Here is a 22,601-nt window from a genome sequence, read left to right as displayed (position 1 = left end):
ATAGCAGCTTGGGCATGAGGAGACACCCGGTAGGGTGGGGTTCTGATTGGGTGAGCATTACCTGTGTCAATGGAGTGGTATGCCCGTTTAGTCCGTCCTGGGGTGGCTGAGAACAATGGGGCGAAGCTAGTGCACAGCTCCTTGATTTGTCGCCGCTGCAGACGTTCCAGGGTGGTTGAGAGGTTCACCTCTTCCACGCCACCATCTTTTTTTCCGTCGTAGTAGACACCGTCAGGCCACTCAGCATCATCTCCCTGGACTGTAAACTGACAAACCTGTAAGTCTCTGGAATAGAAAGGCTTGAGAGAATTAACATGGTACACTCTGGGCTTTAGTGAGGAATTGGGAAATGCTATGAGGTAGTTTACAGTTCCCAGGCGCTCTTGGACCGTGAATGGCCCTTCCCATGATGCTTCCATCTTATGGGCCTGTTGCGCCTTTAAGACCATAACCTGGTCTTCTACCTTGAAGGAACGTTCTCTGGTATGTTTGTCATACCAGGCCTTTTGCTCTTCCTGAGCATCCTTTAGGTTCTCTCTAGCAAGGGCTAAAGAGTGTCGGAGGGTGCTTTGTAGGTTGCTTACAAAGTCCAGAATGTTAGTTCCTGGAGAAGGCGTAAACCCCTCCCATTGCTGCTTCACCAACTGTAATGGCCCCTTAACCTCGTGACCATACACAAGTTCAAACAGTGAAAACCCTAAACTGGGATGTGGTACAGCCCTGTAGGCAAACAGCAACTGCTGCAACACTAGGTCCCAATTAATGGAGTATTCGTTGACGAATTTACGTATCATGGCCCCCAAAGTTTCATTAAACCTTTCCACCAGGCCATTGGTTTGATGGTGGTACGGGGTGGCAACCAAGTGATTCACCCCATGAGTTTCCCACAGTTTTTCCATGGTCCCGGCCAGGAAATTAGACCTGAATCTGTAAGGATGTCGGAGGGCCAACCTACCCTGGCAAAAATGTCTGTTAGGGCCAGGCACACAGTGTTAGCCCTGGTGTTGCCTAGAGCTACTGCTTCTGGCCATCGGGTAGCAAAGTCCACTAAAGTTAGTACGTACTGCTTTCCTCTGGGCATCTTTTTTGGGAAAGGGCCCAGAATATCCACAGCTACTCGCTGAAATGGGACCTCAATTATGGGGAGTGGCTGGAGAGGGGCCTTAACCTGGTCTTGGGGTTTTCCCACTCTTTGGCATACCTCACAAGACCGGACATACTTGGCAACATCCTTGCCCATCCCCTCCCAGTGGAAGGACTTCCCCAACCGGTCATTGGTTCTGTTCACCCCAGCATGGCCACTGGGATGATCATGAGCTAAGCTTAAGAGCTTCCCCCGGTACTTAGTTGGAACCACCAACTGTTTTTGCGGCTGCCATTCTTCCCGGTGTCCACCAGAAAGAATCTCCTTGTATAAAAGTCCTTGGTCTATAACAAACCGGGATCGATTAGAAGAACTGAGAGGCGGTGGGGTGCTCCGTGCCGCCGCCCAAGCTTTTTGAAGGCTGTCATCTGCTTTCTGCTCAGTCTGGAACTGTTCCCTTGAGGCTGGGGTCACCAGTTCTTCCTCAGACTGTGGACTTGGGCTTGGTCCCTCTGGAAGCGATGTAGGTGATGGGGTTGTTTCCGTTGCTGGTGAACCGCTCTCCGCTGGTGCACCTGAGGGTATTTCAGGCTCTGGCTGAGCCTTTTGGGTATGGCTGTCTGTTGCTTCTGCCAGTTTTGGCTTGCTGGCACCCTCTGGCGTTGAGTTTGTAGATGGGGTTGCACTTGCTGGTGCTGGTTGCTGTTCCAGTTCCGGGCCTGGGACTGGAGGTGCTGTGGCGGTTTCAGTGGTTAGCATGGTATCCGGGTCCACTACCTCTGTCTGGGCTTCTGGTAACACAGACGGGGTGTCTGTGGACGGCTCAGGAACAGGAATGGGTCTGGAAGCTTGCCTGGTTTGGCTACGTGTAACCATTCCCACTCTCTTGGCCCGCTTCACCTGGTTGGCCACGTCTTCCCCCAGTAGCATGGGGATAGGATAATTGTCATAGACTGCAAAAGTCCACATTCCTGACCAGCCTTTGTACTGGACAGGCAGTTCAGCTGTAGGCAAGTCTACAGCTTGTGACATGAAGGGGTAAATTGTAACTTTGGCCTTTGGGTTGATGAATTTAGGGTCAACGAAGGATTGGTGGATAGCTGACACTTGTGCCCCCGTGTCTCTCTACGCAGTAACCTTCTTTCCGCCCACTCTCAAATTTTCCCTTCGCTCCAAGGGTATTTGAGAGGCATCCGGGCCTGGGGATCTTTGGTGTGATGGTGGTATAATGAATTGCACTCGCATGGTGTTTTTTGGACAGTTGGCCTTGAATATGTCCCAGTTTATTACACTTAAAGCATCTTCCATCTGATGGGTCAGTGGGCCGAGGTGAGTTACTGGAGACTGGTGAGGTGGAAGAATAGGGCGTCTGTGGCTTTACTTGGGTTGTATGTGGGGTCTTTGGCTGTCCTCGGTTGTAGGGTTTATGGTCGGTATGCCCCTTGGGGTATTTGTTCCCCTTGACCGTAGCTTTCTTGCTTTCTGCCACTTCCATCCATTTGGCTTCAATCTCCCCCGCCTTAGCGAGATTTTTGGGTTTTCCATCTTGTATGTACCATGTGATGTCCTCAGGAACACCATCCAAGAACTGCTCCATTTGTATGAGGAGGTGCAGTTCTTCCAAGGTTTTAACATTGTGTTCTGATATCCAGGCCTTATAGTTTTTCCCAAAGTAGTAGGCGTGTTTGGGAAATGACACATCTGGTTTCCACTTTTGGGTTCTGAAACGCCGACGGGCATGATCCGGGGTTATCCCCATTCTGTATCTGGCCTTTGTTTGAAAAAGTTTATAGTCATTCATTTGCTGCTTAGGCATTTCAGCTGCCACCTCTGCTAAAGGTCCACTGAGCTGTGGCCTCAATTCAACCATGTACTGGTCTTTAGGGATGCTGTACCCAAGACAGGCTTTTTCAAAATTTTCCAAGAAGGCCTCAGTGTCATTACCTGCCTTGTAGGTGGGAAATTTTCTGTGCTGTGGAACAATCATTGGCGCAGGGTTGCTAGGGTTGGCTGTGTTGTGCTTAGCCTTTTCTAATTCCATGGCCTGTCGGTGGGTTTCTCTTAGGAGTTCCAACTCTCTCCTGTGGGTAGCCTCTTTTTCTCTTTCCCTCAGCTCCATGTCTTGTAGTCTTTTTTCCAGTTCTCGCCTGTGTTCAGCTTCTTTGATTTGTTCTTCGGCTTCCATTTTTTTTGTGGTAGGCATGGTTCCTGTTTTTTTGTGTTGGGGTGCCCTCCGGTGTTTATCTTCTGAACTGCAGGCTCTGTTGCCTCCTGGGGTCTGCCTAGCAACAGTGCCTTTTCCCTTTTTTTTTCTTTAGCTAATCTTTTCAATGTTAAGTAAACCAGAAAAACCACTTTATTTGCATGTATATAGTGCTGGTATTTGCCTCCTAATGGGAGTGCTATTGTGTGACAAAAGACCCTTTGTCACAGCTTAATGGTTTCTTGCTTAATATGCAAGCCACAACTGCCAGAGATAGCAGAAAAAAAATTCTCTCTAGTTCCTTTTTAAAACCAGACTGTTTCTCTCTGCTAAAAAGCCCCTAGCAGAGAAAAGAAAAATATTATATTCCTACTGGCTTCTGGATTCTATCTTTCCCACCGCTGCTACCATGTCATAACTTAGTCCCAGATTTGGACCTTAGCGTCCAAAATATGGGGGTTAGCATGAAAACCTCCAAGCTTAGTTACCAGCTTGGACCTGGTACGGCTGCCACCACCCAAAAACTTAGTGTTTTGGGGCACTCTGGTCCCCACAAAAACCTTCCCTGGGGACCCCAAGACCCAAATCCCTTGAGTCTCACAACAAAGGGAAATAATCCTTTTTCCCTTCCCCCCTCCAGGTGCTCCTGGAGAGATACACAGAAGCAGCCTCCGTGAATCCAAGCAGAGGGAGTCCACCCTCTGTAATTCCAGTCCTGGAAACAAAAGCACTTTCCTCTTCACCCAGAGGGAATGCAAAATCAGGCTAGCAAATCTAAAACACACAGATCTCCCCCTGATTTCTTCCTCCCACCAATTCCCTGGTGAGTACAGACTCAATTTCCCTGAAGTTTCCCAGTAAAGAAAAACTCCAACAGGTCTTAAAAGAAAGCTTTATATAAGAAAGAAAGAAAAATACATAAAAAATGGTCTCTCTGTATTAAGGTGACAAATACAGGGTCAATTGCTTAAAAGAATATTGAATAAACAGCCTTATTCAAAAAGAATACAAATCAAAGCACTCCAGCCACTTTAGACATGTAAATACAAAAACAACAAAACCATGTTTGGTACTCACAACTTGGAAACAGAAGATTAGAAATCACTTCTCAAAGCTGAGAGAAAAGCAGGCAGACAGACAAAGACTCAGACACAACCTTCCCTCCACCCAGAGTTGAAAAAATCCGGTTTCCTGATTGGTCCTCTGGTCAGGTGCTTCAGGTGAAAGAGACATTAACCCTTAGCTATCTGTTTATGACACAGGGAAGCAAAGAGAAGCTGCAAGAGCAGTCACAAACCACTCCCTAGCTGTGCAGGTACATCGTTTCATACACCCAGAGCAGCCGATGGAGAGGTAAATCACCGCAGGGCTGGGCATATCCTATCCAGTGGCTCCAACCCTGAGCTGGGATTTGCTGCTAGTCCTGGCTGAGCTGGAGACAGAAGAGGACGGAACTTTTTCTTCCCCTGCACGGAGTGTCTGGAGCTGTCTCAGACCTACCCCTAGAAACCTCCCACAGGCTGCCAGAAGCTCAGCATCCTCCCCTGCTTCCTACCCCCGTCACTCCTCAACTGTGAGGAAAGCGGTCACTGCAGGGAGCTGCTCCCCCATCCCCCCAACACCTGCGCATCCAGACCTCCCATACCTAGACACTCCCTTTGAGCCTCACCAGTACATCCAGAACGCTCTACGTCTCCACACGCGAAGCCCACTGTGCCAGACTTTCTCAACCCCTGCATCTGGAGACCACTGCATCACAGAGGGGAGATAGGCAGGGTCGCAGGGTGTTTCTGGGGCAAGTCCAGGCCTTATGTTGTGTCAGGGTCAGATGTAGCCTCACCACTGAGTCTGTGTCTGGAGGGTGGGGGAGCTGCAAGGTGATCTCCTACCTTAATGCAGCCAGTGGCCCATGCTCCCCGCTGCTTTGTGGGATCCTCTGCATATATTTATTGACAAATAAAACTTGCAGAATTTTAAAATACTGTGTGCAGAATTTTTTATGTTTTGGCGGACAGTGCCCTCTGAAGTACCCATTGCTTGGCCACCGGACTTGTGGCTTCATTCTTCTGGTTTCCCGAGAGAGGTCCAAAACACCATCAAGGATCTCCATTTAGAATAAGCTGATCTTTTCAGTGATAAAACAAAAAGTGCGTTCTCTGGCATCCATGTCACCAACAGTTTTCAAGAGCTCCTTGCCTTTCTCATGGGGATCACCAAGGAAAATGCTTTTCTGTTCCATCTTTTCTGTCTCAAGCACAGGAAGAGTCTTTCTTAGGGCAGAAGGAGACAGGTTGGACACTCTGCTAACTAATATCTCCTTATTTTCACCACATGAGACTGTGATGCCTCTCCCAACTTCTCTGACAGATTGTGCCAAGCTGTTTCAAGAGCTAATTGAATGAATTGCCCAAGTCAAGATCTACTTAGAATAGGTTGAAGAGTCCCATCATAAGCTGTTAAACATTCTACACATGGCAGTCTTCTATCAAGTAAATGAGATTTTGCTAGATGGTCTTGGAAGGTTCCAATAGACCCCAGTGACGATATCACCTGCATATATAAATGTGCAGAGTAAAATTATTACATTTAGACAATAACTCAATTTCTGTTTACATGCCCTCTGCCTAATGCCTTGGTTGTCAAGAAATGGGTTTTGGAGTTTATAACCTCAGACTATTTCATACATTTAATCTCCATCTTCCCAGCTCACCCTCCTTCCTTGGTCCTTTTCAGGGACCCGTCTCATGCTCGTTTGCTGAGACTAGAAGTAATTTCTGTCATGTGTAGGGGTTGTAGAACCTGTTTGAGTCCAGCTAAGAGGGAAGAGATTCTGGTCCAAAAAAACTCCCTCTGGATGGAGAGCAATTTATTTCCATCTCCAGCCCTTAAACACCTTTGTGCAAATGCAGACATTCAGGATGACGACACTTGCTGGTATTTTCCATTGCTGTATTCCAGGGATTGGTTTTTAGGTTTGATCTTGAGGATGAGAATTTTTGAATCGTGATTTACCCCTCCCATGGGATGTTTTCTTTGTTTAATAGTCAACCAGGATCACTTGCAGTATTGTGCTTCCCATCAGTTCCTTCTGCTTGGAGGGTATTCTAGAAGGCCCTGGTAGTAGTTGCTACTACTTCATTGACCTGGGATGGTTGTCTTTCCATTCCTTCAGTGGATAGGGAGAGGCCTTTTAACCTCCCTGGGAATAATTGCTACCCATCCCTTTTTTGCCATTTGTCCTGAGTTTACAACTATATATATCTAATAATAATTTAAAAAAAAAGATAAATGAAGAGAAGAGAAAAGAATTTTTTATGGCCAGAGCATAATGCTACAAGTCATACTGTTAACTACCAAAGAAAGTAGGCTGAAGAACATAACGAGGTGTGATTTGTTTAACAGCTTGTGGAGCAAGGATCTTTAGTACTACTTTCTCTTTAACCGCAAACAAACAAAACCGAAACAAACAAACTAACCCAGAAGGGAAAAAAAAACACCTTGGTATCTATGAAACTAGTTAGGTGATAGCACTTGAAATACACAACAAAGAAGATTTGGGTTCTAAGAGCACACTGGAGATGTGTAGTTGTAAATAAGTGCATCATGCATTTCTATGGTATTTATTAAAAAACTGAGTACATGTAAGTTAAATTACAGAATTGTTTAAGTAAATGTGTAAAATATATTGTCTCTTCCTGGTTAGTAAAAGCAATCCCACCACATGTAGCCTAAAGGCTGTATTTAATTGCAGTTCACATGTTCTAATGGTTACCAATGAATGAGCATCAACCTTACCTTGGTGATGGTGGTGGGGAAATAAAGTACACATACAAAGCTAGAGTAAAACAAGATTTCTTGCTTGCTGATTAAAATTCAACTTCTATCACTTTGATTTTATCAGTCCATCCTGGCAATGTGCAGCACAGGGATGTCAGAGCTGTCAATTGTCCTGATTACTTTTAAATATCCATTGTGTCATCAACTTTACCTGCTGTGATAAACAAATCTTCCTTGAAAATGAGTTAGTAACTGTAAGTTATTGGGGATAAAATCATAGAATCATAGAATACCAGGGTTGGAAGGGACCTCAGGAGGTATCTAGTCCAACCCCCTGGTCAAAGCAGGACCAATTCCCAACTAAATCATCCCAGCCAGGGCTTTGTCAAGGCTGACCTTAAAAACCTCTAAGGAAGGAGATTCCATCACCTTCCTAGGTAACCCATTCCAGTGCTTCACCACCCTCCCAGTGAAAATGTTTTTCCTAATATCCAACCTAAATCTCCCCCACTGCAACTTGAGACAATTACTCCTTGTTCTATCATCTGGTACCACTGAGAACAGTCTAGATCCATCCTCTTTGGAACCCCCTTTCAGGTAGTTGAAAGCGGCTATCAAATCCCCCCTTATTCTTCTCTTCTGCAGACTAAACAATCCCAGTTCCCTCAGCCTCTCCTCATAAGTCATGTGCTCCAGCCGCCTAATCATTTTTGTTGTCCTCCGCTGGACTCTTTCCAATTTTTCCACATCTTTCTTGTAGTGAGGGGCCCAAAACTGGACACAGTACTCCAGATGAGGCCTCGCCAATGTCGAATAGAGGAGAATGGTCACGTCCCTCAATCTGCTGGCAGTGCCCCTACTTATACAGCCCAAAATGCCATTAGCCTCCTTGGCAACGGGACACACTGTTGACTCATATCCAGCTTCCTGTCCACTGTAACCCCTAGGTCCTTTTCTGCAGAACTCCTGCCTAGCCATTCGGTCCCTAATCTGTAACAGTGCGTAGGATTCTTTCGTCTTAAGTGCAGGACTCTGCACTTGTCCTTTTATATACAGGAATTGAAGGGAGGTTAATGTAACTTTTCTGCCTTGACTGAAAACGTACTTTTTTTTATTTCGATAGTTGAACCGACTGTGAGCCTAACAAAGGGACCAAACTCTTTAATAGATGGTGAAAATAAAAAAATAGCAGCCATTTGTACAGCAGCCACTGGAAAACCTGATGCAGATATTGAGTGGGAAGGAGGTTTTGGAGAAGTGGAATCCATTTCTACTTTATTTCCAAATGAAACCGTGACAGTTGTTGCTCGGTACAAAGTCATACCCACCAAATTTGCCACAGGAAGACGCGTAACTTGTGTTGTGAGGCATCCGGCTTTGGAAAAGGAACTGAGATATCCTTACACATTGGACATACTATGTAAGTATACAACAAGTTAACTGTTGCTTTTACAGAGCTACGGAGAGGTGAAGTATGTTGACCAAGGACTTGCAGCAGGCCACTGGCTGAGTTGGGAGTAGAACCCAGGTCTCCTGAGACCCAGTCAGTTCCCTGCTTCCCAAAACACATTGCCACTTACATTTTCATTAACTTGGTTTAATTACCCATTTATATTCCTCCTATGTTTCTTGATGGGCCCTTATTTTTTTTAACAGATGTGACTAATACTCAGATGTTAAAGCTGAAAATTCAATTCCTCCTCTTAAGCTTTACAGGGACTTATTATAAGCAAAATTCAACAAGAATTGAGGTATTTAAAAATACTTGGAATGATGGTTACCATTTCTGTCACATTTGGAATAATACAAGTCATGATATCCCCAAAGAACTTCAATGATGAAAAATATTATGGGGTAACTGTGCTTAACCAGATCACTCACTACACTACTCAGAGTGTTAGAGAGAGCGTGGATAATTTGAGAATCCCTCCACTTGGAAGTTTGTTTTCTTTCTTAATAGAGATTTTTTTTTGGTTTGTTAAACTTGATGTCCCTAAAAGAAACAAGTGACAGAAGATGATAAATTACCAAGCCCCCCTCCTTATTTAACCCTAAGGTCTACCTTGTAATAATAATATTTATAGTTTCATAATTGCACCATCCATCTCAGCTGTAGAAATTTGCAGAGCTTTCATCCGTTAGCAATGTTGGGGAGGAGGGATAGCTCAGTGGTTTGAGCATTGGCCTGTTAAATCCAGGGTTGTGATTTCAATCTTTGAGGGGGGCCACTTAGGGATCTGGGGCAAAAATCAGTACTTGGTCCTGCTAATGAAGGCAGGGGGCTGGACTCAATGACCTTTCAAGGTCTCTTCCAGTTCTAGGATATAAGTATATCTCCAATTATAAAATGTTTGTGTCTTTATTGCAGCAAATAAATTTCTGTGTATGACCAGATTGTTTTGGATTCTACATCTTTACATCCTACGTCATGCATCCGATGAAGTGGGTATTCACCCACAAAAGCTCGTGCTCCAAAACGTCTGTTAGTCTATAAGGTGCCACAGGACCCTTTGCTGCTTTTACAGATCCAGACTAACACGGCTGCCCCTCTGATACTGGACATCTTTACTATTGTTAGCATATCACAAGTAAAAAGCTTTGCACATGTACTACTTCAATTTTAGTTCATTAACAAATACAACAAGAAAAGACCTCTTTCTAGCCCTTTGCTGGTGAACTTCTGGCTGCTTGAAAAACTCTGTCTTGATGGTCACAGACTAAAGCCCGAACAAATGTAGGGCTTGTTTACAATGCCTTGCTGTTTGGATTGTGAGAGTGTGAATATCATTGCTCACCAAGTGCTGAGCTGCAGCTGCCCCATGTGGATACTGTGGGTCTGAACTAGGAGGTTCTTAAAACAGGACTACATTAGTGTGAATTTAGGAATCTCTTCGTTCACACCCACAGCATCCACGCAGGGGAGCAGAAGTACAGCACTTGGCATGCAGTTCTTTTCACACTCCCATAGTGCAAACTGCAGTTTGAAGACATGGCCTTAGCATATCTCCCTAGATTGACCACTAATAATGCAGTGCTCTGATGGCCTGCTGACTTTGACAAGAGTTGACCCCAAAATAAATTCCAGTCAGTTTCTCCCCTTTGAAGAGTAACTTGTAATTTGCCATAAAGAAGCTGAATTTCTTATAACCTTACATTGTATGCTATGTTGGTCATTTCAATGTGCTGTTAACAAACTTCAGTCCACGTAACCCAAAATGGATGCCTAAAGTTGGGCCATCAAATATATGACCAGAATTTTCAAAAGTCCAGAAATATTTGGGTTCCTAAGGATTCAAAATGTTAGCTTTAGGCATCGATTTTCAAACACAAACTATAACACACTAATGAGTGTGCAGGAGAGGGGGGAAAGGAAGTGTAGGATGTAGATCTCAGAATAGAAAATATTGATGGGTTAGAGTAACTTAATTACTACTTCAGAAAAGCAACTGAGTGGTAAAAATATTTTAAAAATACTTTTGCTCTTTACTGAACATCAGGCCCCTTGCTGTAATCTGCTCTATCAAAGAATTAAATATTTACCACCAGTTACTAGTTGGTGTCATAAACACATGACCAAAAGAGAATTTTCAGTAAATTTAAACAACTGTTTCTTTTTATGGTTACCACTGGCAATCGATCTGGTGCATTTGGGATGGGAAAGATGTTGAGATTCTAGTATAATTCTTGATTTTTTGCCTTCAGTCATCTTGGGGAAATACCATAATAAATAAACGTATGGTCTGAGAGTGCCATTGATAGTAAAATTGTTAACATGGAATCAAGAAACATTTGAAATGGTATTAAAAGACTAAAATTATGACTTATTCCAAGTAATACACAACCTCCTTTAACATAGTCTTACAGTATCCTATCAAGTAAACACACTATTAACAACTTGTAAGAATTGTAAAGAACATTTTTGAAAGGCAAGTATGTTCTATTCAATCAATGAACTTTTGACAATTTTAGAACAGTCTGTATTGGAGGATTGGCTGGTTTTAATGTCTGTGATTGAATTTCGAAAGAACTTTAGACTATGTTACACATCTTTTCCCCAGTATTAGTTAGAAACAAAGAAACGTTAACAACTTCCAAAACAAATTACAAAAAGATACAGGACTTCATACTCATGAGAACTTGCCTAGTGGTCTTTAAAATTGTGTTGAGCATGAATAGAGAAGCAGTTCTGCTTAGTGCTTTGTTTCAACGTATACTAAGAGTCTTCAACTGAGTTCTGAATCTTTGCACTTGAACTGAGTAGAGTATTGTACCGGAGTTGTCATAAATAAAATATAAGAATAAGAAGCAAGTTGTGAGAACTGTTAATACTCCATCCAGGCCCTATGCCCTGATACGCGAATAAGGAAGGACGTTATCATAAGGTGGTTTTTTTATGTGTAAATATAAACTACAGATTAACTGAATATTAAGGCAGTCCTGTTGAGGAAGACTACCAGTTTTTAAACTGCTACTCCCTACATGTCATTTGCATTAGTGCACAGTCTCGAGAGAAAAAAGCTGCATCCTTACATTATTGATGACAAATAGCTGAAGAGAGACGGGCCTAATAGGAAATTGCCAGTCTCTATAATGTAACCTTTCTGGCCTAGCCCAGTAGCAACAACCAATATCCATAATATGCCTCCAACGTAAATTAATAGTAATGCTAAACTATATAAGGGTTGGGAAGATGTAGCTTCAGGGGGAAGAGAGAGAGAGAGATATCAAGCCCTGCTCTCCTTTTCAACCTTCGTATCACCTGCATTTGGAGAAAGTAGTTGAGCCTGCTGTCCTGGACTGAGCGCAACTATCCTGCTCTGAATTCTGACCTCATATTACTTAAGTGGGCTATAGCTTTACTTTTTACTGTAGCAGACCCTTTCAGTTGGCGTGTCAATTATATTTCAGTGTTTGCATTGTGTTGTAGAATACTGTGAATTTGCCTCAAGTGTCCCAGTTGAAGCCTTCCAATAAGTGTGTATTTAAAACAGACATTTTCTACAGCTTGGTTAGTGTGAGATTCTGTGGGCAAGACTGAGTGGTTGAAAGAAGTTGGGAAGATGGGGTTCAGATAGGGAGCCATGATCACTATTAGTTGCTTTTTGAGTCCTTTGAAAAGAAATAAAACAAAATTAAATGCAGAATACACTAAAGTTCCTTGTTGGTTGGACTAGTAGTATTAACATAGTGTGACAAAGCTCCTCCTCTACCTCGGTGGGTCCTGCACTTATTGGCTGATTTGCTCACCTCAGAGATCTTCCCTTCCGGTGGAACCCATAGTCTGGGTCAACTCCTCCTGTGTCTGATCAGGAGTTGGAAGGTTTGGGGGGAACCCGGGCCTGCCCTCTACTCTGGGTTCCAGCCCAGGGCCCTGTGGATTGCAGCTGTCTATAGTGCCTCCTGTAACAGCTGTATGACAGCTACAACTCCCTGGGCTACTTCCCCATGGCCTCCTCCAAACAACTTCTTTATCCTCACCACAGGACCTTCCTCCTGGTGTCTGGTAACACTTGTACTCCTCAGTCTTCCAGCAGCACACCCTCTCACTCTCAGCTCCTTGTACCTCTTGCTCCCAGTTCCATACACGCACACCATGAACTGAAGTGAGCTCCTTTTTAAACTCAGGTGCTCTGATTAGCCTGCCTTAATTGATTCTAGCAGCTTCTTGACTGGCTGCAGGTGTTCTAATCAGCCTGTTTGCCTCAATTGTTTCCAGAAAGCTCCTGATTGTTCTGGGACCTTCCCTGTTACCTTACCCAGGGAAAAGGGAACTACTTAACCTGGGGTTAATATATCTGCCTTTTATCACTGTCCTGTAGCCCTCTGGCCTGACCCTGTCACAGCAGGCACAGTGCAGATACCTACTACAGTATAAATCATTAGCCAGAAGTTACCCATGTCGTATGTGCAATTCGTCATTTACCACCGTGTAATATGATTTTTTTTTAAATTCACAGAATTTGGTATATTTGAACTATTGAAGTTAGCACTGCATTATGCTAAAAATTGACATTGTTGACGTAAAGACAAACTAAAAACGTATGGGGCCCACTGATTTGCTTTATGTTAAGCCTCTGATGCCAACTACCCATGTATACCTGTAATTTCCTAGGCTTTCCAGGTAGGACTACCATTGCTCATTGGAGATTAAAGATTGCCATACTGTTAGTTATATAAAACGTGTGGACATATCATTCTAAGCAATGCGCGTCTCCTTTTTAGTAATGTACTTTGAATATTGGAATGTGAAATGACTCATATTTTATAGATGCCCCTGAAGTTTCAATAACTGGGTATGATGGAAACTGGTTCTTTGGAAGAGAGCATGTTCGGCTCCGGTGTAATGCTAACGCAAATCCACGACCCACAGACTTTACATGGACCAGGTGAGTGTTCATGAAAACGAAAGATGAATTTTTCCGTTTAAATACACAATCAGTATTTTAATAAAGGAGAGTTTTGAAGGGTGTTACTGGCTTACGACATAGTGGAAACAAGGCCCTTTGACTGCTACTAACTTGTCTGGTTTCAGTACATGACTAATGCACATTCTGTGTAGTTAGAAATGACTGCTGTTGAAATATGTCCCATACTGATGCATCAGACGTATGGATTGAGATGTGGATGTTGTAAATAAAAATATTGGTCTTATATAGTAGATGGCTTCTAAGGAGCAGTAGCAATTGAGGTGGGAAAGTACAAATGAAGAATGATTGTTACTCTGAAGTCTGAGCAGTTACCAATGCTTTAGGAATAATCCACTTATTTTTATAAATGGAATAACTTCTTTGACAGGTGATTGTGATATTGAGTTTCTTGGGCTTAGTGTAAAACATTGCAAAGACCTGTTGTTCAGCCTTCCTCCTCCGTGTGAGCTGGGGACATGTGTAAAGCAAAGACGCAAAAAACCTGGATATTATTTGAAGAAAATTATGTAGAATTGATATTACATTGAAAATGGGGATGGAAAACACTTGAAGTCTCATTTCAATCATCAAATTTACCATGCCCTAATGAAGAGTCAGCCACTGTATCTGCTTCCAAATAAGCTGCATGAGATGGCTTGCCTCGTGACTCAAAACTTAAGTCAACCCGTGTTGATATCTGGTATCTCTGTATGGCTTCCTGTTTGTAATAAAAGCAGTATTTCATGACTCCAATATAAATTGGATGCCTTTACTGAGAGTCCTGCTGCCTGCCATCTGTAGTCTTGCGTGTTAAATACGTTCCCCTGGAGGGAACCACCTCCGAAGCAAATATATGGCCCAAAACTTCTCTTTTACTTCAACTTCACTTGGTCCGTCTGTCTGAAACAAAGAAAATAACTTGTGTGAGTGTTTAAGTGTATGTAATGCACAGTTGTCATAACATTTCTTCCCAGATCTGTACCTTAGCGTCCAAAATATGGGTGTTAGCATGAAAACCTCCAAGCTTAGTTACCAGCTTGGACCTGGTAATTGCTGCCGCCAGCTAGGAATTATACAGTGCCTAGCTCACTGTGGTCCCCCAAAACCTTCCCTAGGGGATCCCCAGACTCAGATGCCTTGAGTCTTACAACAAAGGGAAATAACCCCCTCCCCTTGTTTCCTTGTTACTTCCTCCCAGGCTCCCCTCCCTGGACGACCCTAGGAGATTCCCTGTTTCCAGTCCTGGAAACACAAGTACCGAGAGATCTAATCTCTCTTCCCCCTCACCCAGAGGGTATGCAAAGTCAGACTTAGTAAATCTAACACAAAGAGATTTTCCCCTTGACTTCTTCCACCCACCAATTCCCTGGTGAGCTGCAGACTCAATTCCCTGGAGTCCCCACTAAAGAAAAACTCAAACAGGTCTTAAAAAGAAAGCTTTATATAAAAAGAAAGAAAAAGACATTAAAATAGGCTCTGTATCAAGGTGACAATATACAGGGTCAATTGCTTAAAAGAAAAATGAATAAACAGCCTTATCCAAAAAGAATACAATTTAAAACATTCCAGCACTACACACATATAAATACAAAAAAGCAATATAAACCTATTGTCTTACTATCCTTGTACTTACAACTTGGAAACAGAAGATTAGAAAACCTGGAGATAGAAAAATCACTCTCAGAGCCGAGAGGGCACAGACACAAGACAAAGAACAAAGAACTCACACCCAAAACTTCCCTCCACCCAGATTTGAAAAAGTCTTGTTTCCTGATTGCTCCTCTGATCAGGTGTTTCAGGTTACTGGTGTTACCCCTTTACAGGTAAAAGAACATTAACCCTTAGCTATCTGTTTATGACAACAGTAATAGTGCTATGAAAATCACTGATAGTAATAGTGCTATAAGAAGCATTAAAGATCAGCTGTGGTATCACCTTGTAGCCTCAAGTTGCTTCCTGGATCAGTTAGAAGAAAAAAGACTAATAGTTTTAGCGTTGTCTACAGTGGAACTTCATTGGCAAAACTTTTGTCTTTTATCAGTGTTGCGTGCGTGCACACACACACACACCAAACAGCAGAAGTTTTACCAATGAAAAGCGCCAGTGTGAACAGTGCTTTGTCGGCAGGAGTCGCTCATTGCACGACTTTTAGTAGCACAGCTGTAGCGGCACAGGAATGTTGCTAAAAGCTGCCTGTTGTAGACAAAGCTTTTAAAAATTGTATTTGAAATGTGTGGTTAATAATAATAAACATATAACCAAAGTTTCTTGAATGAAACCTAGTAAACACAAAACAAAATATGCTATCCAAGTATAATGAAGTCGTCTCAACTGGATCACATTTAAACCAATTGGATTAAAAAAAACCCCTCCTATCCTCTCCAACATGTTATGGTGCAGGTTAAAAGTAATAAGGACAAATAACTAATCTGGTTTTACAAGATATGTTAACCTTCTCACTAAAGGGGCTTTCAAAACACTTAAACCAATTCCCAGATTCAATTTCATTCCTCATGTGGTACAGACAAGTCTAACATGATTTGTAAAAGCAGAGAACTTAATTTCAAGAAATTGTAGATTAACTTGTATACAAATTTCTTGTAATAAACTCTTTGGCAGAAACTTAATCATTATAAGAATGCCGAGTTTAAAAAGTTGAGGTTGCAATTTATTGGCAGGATACTGGGCTGCAGTGCAGAGGGTCAGACCACTATTATGCAAGGCTGGAGAGCCCTGTCATGCGTGGGGTATTGTACTTGCTTCTGAAAAATGTAATTTCATTTGGGGAAGGCAAAGTGAGAATCTCTCTTTGTCCCAGAAAAAAATTCAGTTGAAGTTGATTTCAAATCCAGTTTAAATTCTTATTAATGTGTTTGAATTGAACTGGTGCAGAATAGCTGTATTTTTGCGTTTTGTCCACTGAATTTTAAGGTAAAGGGGCTAAGCTATATTCTCAGTACTAGTAATAACACATGCTGAGTGATCTTAATAACCTGGAAGTAAATGGACAAATCTGTACACAACAAGGTTAATGAATCCTTGTTTGGCTGGGGAGATGACAAACTAGTGTGTATTGCGACTGTGTGTTGTGTTCATGCAATGAAATGACAACAAAAGTCCATGCATGTACAATGAAAAATAACTTAAGTATAGATTTGTGCATGTTTAGCCACTTGACTCCTATGGTAGGAAGACTTTGCGATTGGCAAGGAGGATAGCTATTAAGCTGCAGAAATAAAACATTTCTATAGTTGTCTAGCAATCACTGGCCTATAGTCAGCAAGAACTCATGTGGGAGAAAGTCTGAGGATGTTCATTCACTGTACATGTTGAATTTTTAGGGTACTGTTCATGAAAAGTAGTTGTAGCATGTGATGTTGCATGGCAGAGTGTGTTGACACTTCACTCATGGAAATAACACACACACACACACACACACACACACACACACACACACACACACACACACACACACACACACACATTCTTCTTTGAGTAATGTCCCTGTGGGTGCTCTACATCAGGACACGCTACCTGCTCGTGCACTCTTGATCAGCGATGTTTGTCAGTGGTGTCCGCACCTATGCCCTCTTCACCTTCATACCCCAATAAACTGCCAGTGTCTTCAACAGAGCAGTCCGTGCCCAGCAGTTGAACTATGCAGCTGGCTGCCCTTTGCTTTCTTCTGCCTTTCTCATTTTAGTTTCTCCTTAGTGTTTTTTTTCCTGTTAGCACAAGTTCACGCTTTGAGAGGGGTCATTCCTTCTTTCCTCTGGGTCCCTGTTCTCTCCATCACCTCCGCCCTCACCTCCCGGCCTCATCCACAACCCCAAGTGTGGGTTAGGCTGTAGACCCTGGACTTCAAACCTTTCCATGTGTGCCACAAGTCCTTCCCTTGGAGTGATGGAGATTCAACCTGCCTCTCTGCTGCTTGAGAGAAATCCACATTCCCTCTAAATGTAAAGTCTACTTAAGATTTAAAAACAGATCTAAAAAATTGAGGTAGGAAAAACATACGTTCCTATTTCTGTAGTGCTTTTTGAGACCTAGGCGGTGAGTTATCCCCAAATATATTGGTTCCATTGACCAGCTCTCCTTCGGCAGTAACCAAAGGCGCTAGATTTCCCAAGGAAAGACCCCATTCTCCAGAATCAGAAAAAAAAGAGAAAGTCACTTCCTTGGTCTGGGTCTGAAGAGACCTCATGTCCAAACATATATTGCTGAGGCTCCCTTTCCTGCAGTACTGTGACCACAGTAGCATACTTAGAAGTCATCTAGAGAGCTTCTGACACTGACATCTGACTCAGCCTTCATTTTGAGAGTCAGAGGCAAAGTCCTTATTGCTACAGAAGTAGTGAACTCCATCCACTGTTGCACTTCTGTATAGACGAGTCTACAAAAAGTATTATATCCCTCCAAGAGGCTCAGTATTTATTCTCTCAGCTCTCTGGTGGTCAGGACCTTTTAATGAATGGAACAGACTACATTAATCCTGTTCAACACCATTGGACAAGGATCTAAAATGATTGGATCTGCTGGGTCATAAGAATAGCTTGTTGGTCTCCTGGTAGTTCAGAGTGGCTTGTTATCAAATCCTGATGGCTAAATGTGACTTCAGTTTATTAAAAATGTTCATCTTACTGAATATATGCCTCAGAAGCAGAGAGAACAATTTCAGGCCCTCACTGCAGAGGATCAAACAGCTGCCACGGCATCTCTCCAGGGTTTGTACAATTGTCAGTTGCATATAACGGTCTATGGTTATGGCAATAGTCCTGTGCCAACCTTCCTAGCTGTGGTTTTCAGGCCTCCCCTGGGAGATACAAAATACTATAGAGGACCTTCATTTTGAGGGCCCTCACATTGTTGAGTGACAACCTGGATGGATCCCTCCATTCTCTGAAGAACTACTGGGTGACACTAAGTTCTCTAGGCAGCTGTATACCTGCAACTAAAGAAAATACATCAGGTTACAGAGAACTCAATATTTTTGCCCAGTCCACTACCAACCTATGAGAATGGCTGAACATCCCCTGCTCTTGCGCACACAGAAGAAAACCAAATTCCCTAAGGGGTTTCCCCTTCCGCAACCTCCCAGCCAGTGATAATCTTCAATGTCTGTTTTGATCCATTGGTTGATAGTGGTAAACTACTTCTTGCTGTGGATCTTACATTGCACTTATTCCCCTCCCACCCTTATGGGGATTCTTTCTCCTATTACGAGTCTTCCTGGGAGCTCATCACTTTGGACAGATGGATCCTAGAAGCAGTTTTCATGGGCTTCTCCATCCAGTCCACCCCATTCCTGTTTAGGGACCCTTCTCACAAAGAGTTCTTAAGGCGGGAGGTAAAATTCCTCCTGGCTCTGGGGGAGATTGAACATGTCCCATCAGACTTAATTGTGAGAAGATTCTGTTTCATCAGGATAGAATTCTCTTCTTGATATTTTCTTGTTCAGAAGGCACCCCATGAGGGGTCGGGGGAGCAGACCAATTTTGGACCTCAGGACTTAAAACACCTCCATCAGCTCCTGATCGTTCAGAATATGACCCTAGGAACAATAATTCCCTCTGTCTGGGAGGCTTTATTCCTTGAACCTTCAGGATTCCTGTTTCCATGTCACCATTCATCCCTCACACAAGCAATTCCTGTGCGTTGTGGTAGGCAAGGACCACCTTCCCATAAAAAGGTTCTGCACCGCCAAATGTATCAAGAACCTATTCAACCTCTTCTCTCCTATCCAGGAACTAACATCAGCATGGGACCTCACTCTAGTTATCAATGTTCCATTTGAACCTGTGGGGAGTTGTTCCCTCCTTCATTTGGCCCTTAAGACCTTATTCCTCATAACCATTACTTTGGCCAGGAACGTAAGAGCTTGGAACCTTGATGGTGGGCCCACCGAATACAGTGTTCTACCAAAATAAGGTAACTCAGTCCCTAAGTCTTTTCTGAATTGCAAGTTAAGCAGGAGTTTAATCTACCAATATTTACCCTGAGCCTCACTCTTACAGAGAAGTGAACCACCATACACTTGATGTTTAAAGAGCTCTTGGCTTTTACCATGACAGGAGTAGGCCCTTTTGGGTTGCCCCTTGACTTTTCGTCTCTCTTGCAGAAGGAATGAAAGGGGACATCTGATCTGCACCCAGGGGCTGTCCAAATGAGTTGAAGGTTGCACCCTCACATTCTATGAAGTTTCATTGTTAATCTGCCGTCCTCCACTGAGAGTTACTGCTCATTCCACCAAGACTCACTCTAACCCCTTTCAAATATAGACCAATTTCAGACATTTGCAGGGCAGCCACCTGGTCTTTGTCACCCATGCTTTACCTGCATTACGCTCTTTCCTGCCTGCCTCCAGGACTGACATGGCATTTGATGTTGTCCTGTGATCCATACTGAATCCACTTCCCCGGCACCCTGTTCCACGATGGGAGTTTGCTGACATGGAGCATCCATGGGGATACTACTCAGATAAACTCTCTGCTTTCTTTACCTTGTATAGTAACTGGAGTTCTTCCAGACATATGTCCCCAAGGGTATGCCACTACCCAACATCCTTCCCCTCTGCCTCAGAGCCTGTCTTGAAACATTGATGGCTGAGAAGAAACTGCACTGTCATTGGGTGTGCCCTCTCGATTTATTCTTAAATCAAGGCACAGGGGTTTTCAGGGTTCAGATGTGGATCCATAGACACTGCTGACTGAAAACTCCTATCAAGAGAGCAAGTTCCATGTGTATATCGTGATGTGGAGCACACATTGCAGGGAGGGGACATCCTTCGAAGAACTCCAGTTACTGTAAAAGGTAAATAACCTCTCCGCTCGTTTTTTGGTTAGTTGTAACCCCTGTGTGCCCTAAAACCATCTAATTGCTTAATTAACAGTGAAGGATCATTTAAAGGTCCCCCTAAACAAAAGTGTCTCAGCACATTAACAAGAAACAGCTGGCAGAGCCAATATATATGTGAAATCATACAGGCTGTTCAAGATACAAATGAATTTGTGTTAAGCGCTACATTGAATGCTGCAAATATACTCAGAAAGCTCTTCCTCCTCCACACCTTTGAATTGTCGGCCCTTGATAGTAGTCCATCTCTCTTCCTCTAGAGATAGGGGTGCGGAAGATAGGCATTTCCACATGCACCAGCCTTGCATGTACTAACAAGACAGGGAGCTGTCGGTGGTCCTTCGGGTTTTGTAACTTTATTCCTACAATCATCTGTTTTTCTGAAAATATTGCTCCCTCGTCTAAACTTTCAGAGAAATCCTGAGACATAAATTCAGGTCTTATTAAGCCCAAATGTATTACCCTGACTTTGTGTCTCAGACTTCCAGTAATAGTGATTTGAGGGACTGAATTAGTTAAATTGTCCTGTTGGCAGTAAAACTATATTGTTACTAGTAAAAAGTATTTTCTTAAAAATTTGACACAGACTGAGCAGTGAGGCTGCACCCAATTGTAACATAATGAGCCCCAGAAACACCCCAGGGCCCTACCCTATGTGCCAGGTGCAATAGGGCAGGCAGGATCCAAGGGAGGAGGGGCTTAGTATGGGGGAATCCAGGTGTGGGTTGGGAGGGTTCTGTGTGGGGCAGTCTGGGTGCGGGAGGCTTAGTGAGGGATCTGGGTAGAGGGGAAGATCTGGAGGCACAGGGACTTGTTGGATGGTTCTGGGTGCAATGTTGATGGAACTCTGCCGGAGGATCCAGGTGAAGATGGTTGGGGCTCAGTGTGAGATGTGGGCTCATTGTGAGGATCCAGTGGGGTCAGGATCCAGGTGCAACTGGTTGGGGCTTGATAGGGTGCGTTGTTGGGGTGAACCAGGTGCAGGGGGAGTGGGGCTAGTCAGGAGGATTCTGGGTCTAAGGGGGTCTGGATGCTCGGGGAGCAGCTCCTTGTACCTTGATTCCTCCCTCTGCAGCTGAGGAGCGATGGCTATAGGAAATATGGGGGATGAGAGTGGGAGGGAGAGGAGTGAGTTGGCAGAGCTCCCGACAACTGGGGGAGAAATCTGGGGATGGGTCTAACATGACCCCAGATGCCATGCAGGGGAAGAGGAAGTCCCATCGTCCGAAGCCCAGCCGGGACTAGCAGCTCAGCCCAGCTCAAGATAGGAGCCATCAGCCAGGTCAGATAATACATTTTGCTTTTAAATTTTGTCATGTAAATTTTGAGAATGCTTAAACTTCCAAATATTTTCTAATTCAGGTTGGATGGGCAATGGCCTGAAGGTTTAATGTCTTCAAATAATACTTTGCATTTCAACCATCCATTGACTTACAATTATGCTGGGACTTACGTCTGTAAAGTGACCAATTCGCTTGGACAAACAAGTGATCAAAAGACGATCTACATTTTAGGTGAGTTGTTGTTTCTCCCTTCACTTCCTAAGCATGCTTTGTTTAAAATACTGTTTCAGAAACTGGATTAGATGTCTAGCTGAATGTGTTTTTTAGTCATGTTCTATAACAGATTACCTAAAACTCAGTCTTTGATTAAAGATAATATAAAACTGGGAAGGACAAATGGAAATCTAATAGATTGGATATTAGGAAAAAAATTTTGCACTAGGAGGGTGGTGAAGCACTGGAATGGGTTACCTAGGGAGGTGGTGGAATCTCCATCCTTAGAGGCTTTTAAAGTCAGGCTTGACAAAGCCCTGGCTGGGATGATTTAGTTGGGGATTGGTCCTGCTTTGAGAAGGGGTTTGGACTAGATGACCTCCTGAGGTCCCTTCCAACCCTGAGAGTGTATGAGTCTATTTAATAAACCATTACTCTGCTAGTACTGCCACTGTTTCTAGGGGCTAATACCGTTGTTCAATCATGCATGCCATCTGCCAATTGTAGTACTTACCAGGACCACAGTAGTGTCTGAGATGATACATTAGCTCTAAGAGAAAGTGTTTCCCTCCCTCTACGGTGAAGACAGCATTATTGGCAACATCCATGCTACCTAATTTGTGATCAGTTGACAAATGAAGAGATTTTAGCTGGGAAGGAATTAAATAAAATGACAGAGTTGAAGGCGAGGGAAAGAAATGTTATCCAACCCAAACTTAAAATAATTTTCTGAGGACGTCTGGTTTTATTCCTTTATCCTCAGCTGAGCTGGTCAGAATAAC

At 43.4% G+C, this 22,601-nt stretch overlaps 1 protein-coding gene across 1 annotated transcript in view; it reads left to right on the top strand.

Annotated features, from left to right (window-relative positions):
• The window catches only part of LOC127033528 (nectin-3-like), a gene marked incomplete at its 5' end in the record, with an annotated part of 44,321 nt that overhangs the window by 21,118 nt on the left and 602 nt on the right, over positions 1-22,601 (top strand). The window contains 3 exons of the mRNA XM_050921474.1: positions 8,188-8,484; positions 13,333-13,450; positions 21,686-21,837. Of these exons, the coding sequence (XP_050777431.1) occupies positions 8,188-8,484; positions 13,333-13,450; positions 21,686-21,837 (567 nt within the window). The remainder of the gene's footprint in view (positions 1-8,187; positions 8,485-13,332; positions 13,451-21,685; positions 21,838-22,601) is intronic.

The sequence above is a fragment of the Gopherus flavomarginatus genome, chromosome 13 (genome assembly GCF_025201925.1).
Source record: "Gopherus flavomarginatus isolate rGopFla2 chromosome 13, rGopFla2.mat.asm, whole genome shotgun sequence".
Lineage (NCBI taxonomy): Eukaryota > Metazoa > Chordata > Testudines > Testudinidae > Gopherus > Gopherus flavomarginatus.
Note: the sequence above shows the minus strand (reverse complement) of the source record. Positions and strands in the feature narration are given on the sequence as shown.